Below are 7,347 nucleotides of genomic sequence, written 5' to 3'. Positions count from 1 at the left end.
TGACCAGTCAGAGAAGTTACACTGGGTCAGCCTCCAGCCCCAGGGCAGAAACCCCCAGGAGTTCCCCAGGCCTAGGCCAATACAAGGGCTACAGCTGCCTCTCTTGGCATGGAACAACCAGTGCGGCCCCCATCAGGTCTCCTCTCTCCAGGAGAGCAGCAAAGAGTGGAAAAATTCCTGGCCTGGTAGGAAATGTCTAAAGGGGCTGTGTGCCTCCTGCCCCGCACCCTAGGGCAGCCCTGCCTGATGGTTACTAATCTGAACCCTCTGTGCACACCATGGGGCTGCTCCCAGGCTCCCACAAGACTGTCTAAGTCCTCATGTCTCCCTGGCCAATGCTGTGACCATGCTCTGCAGACAGCAGTCCTCTGTGTTGGCCCCAGCCTTCAGCAGGTCACCTGTGACTCCCCTGTGAAGCACTCTGTTCTCTCCACACTGGGAGCCGGTTGGGGGGAAGGGCTGAAGGAAGGGGATGGTGCTGTTCTTGCATCCTCCACAGAGGAGTGAGAGTGGGATCAGAGCGAGGGGCACCCAGCAACAGCCCAGCCTTAGTACCCCTGTGGGTTCCTCTCCCTTGTAACAAGATTCTCCCACAGGGACTTAAAACATGGGGATCCCATCCCAAGGCCTGGTGCCTGGCAGGAGGATGCACCTGTGGACCCTTATACTGTGGGAGGTGTTCTCACCAGCAGAGCCAAGGTTGTACCTCTCCCTGTCCCTGGGGAGCAACTCCAATTACCAGGGCAACAGACTAAAATCTTGTCTGGGTATGACCTAGGGCAGTGTTGTTGCTAGGGCAACTGGTTAGGCCAGTTGTTTGGCTGCAGCTTTTTCTGGTACCCAGCAGACTAAATCACCTGTCCCTGCCAACCCACTCCAGCACTGCTGCTCACCCAGAACCCTGGCTCTCAGGTCCCTGCTGCTTCCTGCCTTATCTTTACCCAGCACTTAGGGGCTCAGTGATATACCAGGGGGTCTGTGATAGCAACTGATGTCGTGGATCTCAGCTTCCTCCCCTTCCTGGCTCTCAGCAGAAAGAATGGAAAACAGGAGGCAGGAGGACAGAACAAGAACCAAGGGTGACAGAGAAAAATGCTGGAGCATAGCAGGTGCCCTGCTGGAGACAGCATCAAGACTGGGAAGGGGCTTGGAGATGTCTTTTTTGTCCCTGCCATGTCCCACATAGTGTATATGTCAAGGCCACACTGGAAGCTATGGCCTTGAACATACACCTCTCTTGGGTGGCCACGTATGAATCCATTGTACACATGCCTCTCCCTGGCCAACACCCAGTGCAGTGGCCCACCTGAGCTGCCAGCACCTTGGGGTGAGGGGACTTGGGTTGACCAGGAGGCACCTGGCGGGGCCCCAGGCACCACTTGCCTGCTAGCTTGTGCCCATGAAGCTGGTGGGCTCCATACATCTTGGTATCAACATGACCCCTGAAAAGAAGTTTGAGGACCGTAGCTTCAAGGCACACTCATCATCCTCATCTCCAGAATTCCAGCTCCCAGACTAGCCCCTCCCTCCCAGACCTGACAGAGAGGCCTGGGTGGGAAGCCCTGCCCTCCCTGCTCAGACTGTGCCGCCCTTTGGACTAGTCTGTGAGAAAAAGAACCAGGTTCCCTTGTTCAGTACTCGTTATATCTCCCTCTCCTAATGGCGCCCCTCCCCAAACCCATCTTTAATAGGTGCCATAGTTGCTCTCAGCTCCCCCTTTAGGCATCCTCCTTGCCATGAGAGTGATAGCACAAGATCCTCTTAGGTCCCCACCCTGTGTCAACTGCTAGTTTGTCTCGCAGTGTTCACTGACCAGTGCCATCACCCCCAATGTAGGTGGGTGGTCCTTGGAAGGTTCAGAAGGGTGTAAAAATGTCTGAATCCCAACCCCATCTTCAGCCTCTCCAAATGCAAGCGACAAAGGATACCTCCCCCAGAGTCTTTGTTTCTGGGATCAGCACCTTAAGCTGGCCCGTGGTGGCGTTTTTGGACAATGATGGTGAGGAGGTGCTGAGGGCAGTGAGAGGAAAGTGCCCCTGAGATTACCTCTAACACAGAATCTCCTTCAGTGGCAACTTAGCTGGGATTCTGGTGGGTATAGTCTGCACAGGGACCAATGTGTAAATTAGTTCATCCAAAGACATGTCCCATCACCCCAAACTCACAGAGAAACAACCTCCAGCTATCTGAAACCAGCACAGCCTAATACTCAGCGGCCCTGGCTCCTAGGATTCCTTCGACATGAAGGGTACAGAACCATTCCTAGGTGGCAAGGGGGTGACACAGGTGCTGGACATCTAAAGCCCTGGGGAATGGCAAGATCCAAAAGGGGGTGCTGCAGTATGCATGGCCCACCTTAACCCTAATCGCCAGGACAGCAAATGCCACCGCTAGCTGGGCCCACCCTGGACACAGTTTCATTCACAGGCGCCTCCCATAGTCACTTTCTCAGCAGTCAGCTCAGATCAGTAGAGACGCCCGCATGCTCCCCGCCCTTGCAAAAGCCCAGTCCGAGGGGGTGGGTGGGCTGGGGCGGAGGCCGCCTCAAATAAACTGCTGCACTTCCACTGCAGGCGTCCAGCACCGGGAGAACGCGGGGGTGGAGACTCCAGGGCGGTCAGCAGAGTGGGACAGGGGAGAGCTCGGCCAGGGTAGCCACTGACGCACAGGCTGCACGCAGCAAGGGCCCACTTAAGACTCCCGGTCCCAAACTTACAAGTCGGGAGCCAGAAGACAGGCTGGGCATCAAGACAAGTGGCAGCCTATCAGGACGCTACCCCTTCCCTGAGGGGCTCCACTTCCACCCCACCGCTGCTGCCTTTTCCCAGCCGTCTCAGTTCGTCCTACGGCCACTTTAGCGTGAGCCTGGCGGGTGCGTGCACCATCCATAAACTCGTGGACGCGCTCCAGCGCCACCTGATCATCCTCTACATGCACGACCGCAGCTTGGGCGTGGCGGCGGCCAGTGAGAGGGAGCAGCAGGCGTGGTACGGCGCCCTGCTCGAGGTGCGCGCCGCCGCCGGTGAGCCTGAGTCCCCTGCAGGTGAAGACGGGGCGGGGGGCGGATGATCGCGGATTTGGTTTATCCGTGGGCTGCCCCCTCACAACCCACAGCCAGCCTGTCTGAAATCAAGGTCAAACATGAAGCATTCACACGTTTTCAGTTTTCGGAGAACAGTGATTCCAAGCTCTCAGCCCAGGAGCCCCCTGTGCCCAGTCCATTGTCTCTCCAGGTTTCGGCTCCCACGAGGACCCGGGGGCCTGGATCTTCGTTCCTTTTCAGGACGTCTGGCCCGTGACGCTGCGGCCCAAGGGGCTGGGGCGGACGCGAGGCCTGGGCAGCAGCGGCTACCACTTATGCCTGGGTTTGGGGGTAGTGAGCCTGCTGCGCAAGCCCAGGGACAGAGGCTCTGGGAGCACCCAGGCATTGCCGCTGCCGCCAGCCTTGCACCTGTCCGTGCTCAGTGTGCGCCGCTGGGGCCAGGCGGACTCTTTCTTATTCCGGGAGCCCGGCCGCTCAGCGCCCACAGGTCCCAGGGAGCTGTGGCTACAAGCGCCCGATGCCGTAGTGGCCTAAAGCATTCACAAGACCGTACTGGCAGCCATGAAGCGACTCCGGGACAGTGGTGCCAGTGACAGGGCTGAGCCACTGCCAAGGGATCCCTTGACGAGCGTCCCCCAGACCCACTGTCCCCCAACCTTATGAAACCCTGGCCTCTATGGCCCAATCAAGCTGCAAGAGCTGTCGGGGTTGCTTGGGTGAGAGGAGGGACCAGGCCGACCCTTGAGAACCTGACGACTCTTGGGGCGGTAGCCTTGTACCGCGAGGGGTTGGAGTGCAACGGGCTCCGGGTGTGACTATGAGCCCATTGGGGGCGGCAAGGCAGGCAGTTACATGGTGATGGAGCCCACGGGCCTTCTGGCCGGCACAAGTGCAGCTCCCCACCAGTCGCTCCAGGACTGGGCGGGCACCGAATACGTGCTCATGAGCCGCGTCCAACAGAGTCCTTTTCCTCGAGCTCCCTGTCAGGGTCCCACAAACCCAGGGCCAGGGAGCCTAGACTCGGGCCCCAAGGCCCCCACCGCAGATTCGGGGACAGCTGGGGACCGGCAGGGACTTCCCCAGGTTTGCAGCCACCATAAGAGCTAGCCGGGGATTACATGTGCATTGAGTACGTGGGCCCAGACTATGGAGGAATGGGCACTGCCATACCAGAGACCCCCAGGGGCGCCTCAACTACACCGACTTGAACCTGGTCCCTCAAAGGGAAGCCAACGACCTCAGGACCAGCAGGCACTCGCACAGCTACGCGCGCATCGAGTTCCAGAACCTCAGGGAGGCACCAGTGAGGAGCCTGGGCGGTCCTGCCCCGTCTAGGTGATGGATGGATGGATGGGGAGGACGAAGATAACTCGGTAAAGTTAGGAATGCCTTCCCTGTCTCCCTAAACCCCCCATCCCTACCCACGGTGGTGGGGGGTAGAGTGGCTCTAAGGCCCAGATGCCCCTCCCACCCCCACACATGGGACCTGCAGATGTTCTGAGCTGCCCTTAGGCCCTCTGACCACTTTGCCCCTTCCAGCTTGTGCCTGGGAAATCTTCAGGAGCAGGTTCCCTAAGAAGTTGGATTCTTTGAGGGGAGAAAATTCTAGAACCCACCCACATCCCCACCTGTACAAAACTACTAACTTCAGGGCTTTCTCAGCCAAAGCCCTGGTCCTCTTTGTCCTCACAGAGTTCCTGCAGCATCACTCCAGAGTCCCAGGTCAGCCTTGGTCCCCGACCTGGCCTCGGATGACTCCACATGTACCTGCCTCCTCTCTGCATACCTGTAGAGCCTGCCCTGTGTCTCCTCCCAGCCTAAGAATGAACTCCCAACCCCAAGAGTGAACATTCTGGGGCTCCAGCACAAGGGGGATTAAAGCACTAGGTATCTTACCTCTCCTGCCCCCCGGAAGTGATATGGCACCCGCTTACTGCCTAGTTTGCCTCTTCCAGTGCCAACTACATGCTCACACCATCCTCCTTCTTTTGGTGCCTGGCAAAGCTATGGGTCCTTGGTTCCTATATATTGCCTGGGGGGACTGCTCTGCGCACATACCCACACACACCGCCATTAAAGGGGTCTGGTCAGCCTGGGAAGGTCTTAGGCCCATGGATTACCCCACCCCACTGTAAAGGGTGGCCAATGAGAAACAAAAATTTGAGGGGAGGGCAGCCAAAGCTGTGGTAGAGGAAGAGATCCCAGTCCTGCCTCCACAACCCACTCTGCCACGCACAAGGAGCCTGTCTGCAAACCAACACTGTTTTATTGTCAGTAGAACCTGTTTGGGGAAGTAAAGGACACACTCTGCCCCCAGAGGGGCTATGGATAATGGGTGTCTGGGGTCTGTGGGAGAGATGGATAAGTGCAATAAGGGCAGCTCTGGCCACCACTGGGGCTTGGCTGGTCAGAGACAGGGTCTGGGGCACCAGCAGGAGGTGCGGGAGCCCCCAGGGAGCTGAGTCTTGGCTCCCCCCGGCTCATCTGCAGGAGGCCAGTGAGAGCGATCAGCTCAGGCCCACTGAGCCAGGCAGTGGAGCATCCAGGGTAAGGGGTTTGGTGAACCTGAGGAGACATGATAGGAGGTGGGAGCAGCAGCTTCAGAGAGCCCATCACCTGAGGAAACAGGAGGGAGCAGTGTCTCCTCCCAGGCCTATGCACGAAGGCTGGGATGAGGCCAGGGCCAGAGGAATGCTCACCTGCTCAGGGTCTCCAGACAGGTACAGGGGAACATGCTGCCCATAGGGCAGCAACGGGTCTGAAAGAAAGACTTCTTCACTGCACATCACTGGGAACCCTGGGAAGGAGAAGCTGCTCTTAGAGCTGCAGGCTGCAGGTCCCACACCATAGAGTTCTGCCCTGGTTCCCTGCAGAGCGTCACTCCAGAGCCGGGGGACCAAGGGATGTACCTGCACCCCTATTCGCCTGCTCTCCATTCTGATGTCCTGTTGCTGAGGCCTGGGGCCTCAGGCCTCTGCCTGCAGCTGCCCCATACAATGGCCAGAATGAGGGATGACACAAGGTCCGGCTTGAGAAGGAGGTGCCAGACCCCCAGCTGGGCCCCTGTGAAGGGGGCAGGAAAGATCATGGGAGCGTCGGTCACTCCCAAGTCATCCCTGCCCCACCAGAGACAAAGCTATAGGTACCCCAACTCACCCACTCCAGCCGAGGTCCTACTTTAGCCTCATAGTTGGGGTCCCATGGAGCTAACAAGGTGGTCATCCTTGGGGCGGCCACCTCCCAGGCCCTCGGCGGGGGAAGGGGAACTGCGGGAGAAACAAACAGGCTCAGCAAGCTGTTAAGGGTTAGAGGTAAAGGCAGCAAGGCCTGGTACCTACCTGAGGTTCCCGGGGCCTGCTGGGCAGCCAGGCCTGATGGAGGCTGGGGCGACAGCTGCTCTCTCCAAGTCAAGGAAGGCCTCTGGGACAGGGACTGCGGGCTGGGACGGAGAGGCACTGAGTCACAGCCTCACCCAGTGGGTCACAGACACCCCCTTCCATGTCTATCTCCAAGGCAGAGCCGAGGGTGCCTGGTGCAGAGAGATGGTGCATACCCATTCTTCCATATGGACAACTGCGATTTTCTCACACTGTGGGCGCCACCCCGCGGATTACCCCCAGGTCTCTCCCTCCGAGACCCTCACCTGGCCTGTGGGGGTGTTCCTGGCTCCCCCACGGCTCCCTCTCCAGAGGGCCAGGCCTTACAGGAGTCACCGCTGATCGAGGAGTCTTGTTCCTCGGGCGCCTGCTCCTCGCCGGCGCCGCACCGCCACGGGGACGAGGGCAACATACCGCGTCTGAGGGGAGGGCAGCGCAAGGCAGCACCTCTGGGCCCCATGTCGCCCAGGGCCTCTCGCTCAGCCCGCCTCGCCCCTCCCCAGCCCCACGCGGGCCCCATGCGGGCCAGCGACTCGGTACAGCCCTTCCCTTCCCTGCGAGCCCAAGTCGCCGGCCCACCTCACAGAGCTTCGCGGCGATTCCAGCGCCCAGCGTGTTTCCGGGCCACGAGGAGCGCGCTCCCGCCGGGATCTCGCGGGCGCCCCCTGGCGGCGGGGGTGGCGGCGTCCGCGTGCCCGCCAGACCTCACCAGCGTGCAGACGCTACCGCAGGGCCCTGACGTGGCCCTGGCGGCGATCCCTGCATCCCGACGCGCTGCTTGCTTGTAGACGCGTGCGCGCGCGCGCGCACACACACACACACACACGCCAACACACCTGAAGGGCAACCTAGACTTAAGGTTTCTACACACACACACACACGCCAACACACCTGAAGGGCAACCTAGACTTAAGGTTTCTACACACA

The 7,347-nt window shown here is 59.6% G+C and overlaps 2 protein-coding genes across 3 annotated transcripts; one reads left to right on the top strand and one right to left on the bottom strand.

Annotated features, from left to right (window-relative positions):
• Positions 1–2,482: 2,482 nt before the first annotated feature.
• LOC118922117 (insulin receptor substrate 1-like) lies at positions 2,483–3,788 on the top strand. Its single transcript, XM_036904464.2, is given in 4 exon segments — positions 2,483–2,518; positions 2,656–3,022; positions 3,201–3,654; positions 3,656–3,788. Coding segments are annotated over 4 exon segments (990 nt in total).
• A 1,503-nt stretch (positions 3,789–5,291) lies between these two features.
• Positions 5,292–7,168, bottom strand: SAP25 (Sin3A associated protein 25). Of its 2 annotated transcripts, XM_036904616.2 has the most exons (7): positions 7,000–7,168; positions 6,687–6,839; positions 6,382–6,482; positions 6,200–6,309; positions 5,953–6,106; positions 5,743–5,840; positions 5,292–5,608 (listed from the first exon to the last, which is right to left on the bottom strand). In XM_036904616.2, exons 2-7 carry the CDS (start codon positions 6,830–6,832, stop codon positions 5,366–5,368), a joined length of 852 nt encoding a protein of 283 aa, XP_036760511.2. In that variant the 5' UTR covers positions 6,833–6,839; positions 7,000–7,168; the 3' UTR covers positions 5,292–5,365. The 2 variants fall into 2 exon arrangements, with proteins under 2 accessions (XP_036760511.2, XP_036760510.2); XM_036904615.2 differs by having other exon boundaries at positions 6,687–7,168.
• Positions 7,169–7,347: the final 179 nt, after the last annotated feature.

Source organism: Manis pentadactyla, chromosome 10, assembly GCF_030020395.1.
Source record: "Manis pentadactyla isolate mManPen7 chromosome 10, mManPen7.hap1, whole genome shotgun sequence".
In the NCBI taxonomy this organism is placed as follows: domain Eukaryota; kingdom Metazoa; phylum Chordata; class Mammalia; order Pholidota; family Manidae; genus Manis; species Manis pentadactyla.
This window is presented reverse-complemented; position numbering and strand designations above follow the sequence as displayed.

What these genes read in the sequence shown, in the direction of transcription:
- SAP25 (XM_036904615.2), bottom strand. Translation starts at nt 6,940, where the DNA reads ATGGGGCCCGCGTGGGGCTGGGGAGGGGCGAGGCGGGCTGAGCGAGAG. An exon ending in GCAGGCCCCGGGAACCTCAG is followed by an intron (nt 6,310 to 6,381) that starts GTAGGTACCAGG and finishes TTTCTCCCGCAG; the next exon opens with TTCCCCTTCCCCCGCCGAGG. An exon ending in TAGGACCTCGGCTGGAGTGG is followed by an intron (nt 6,107 to 6,199) that starts GTGAGTTGGGGT and finishes CCCCCTTCACAG; the next exon opens with GGGCCCAGCTGGGGGTCTGG.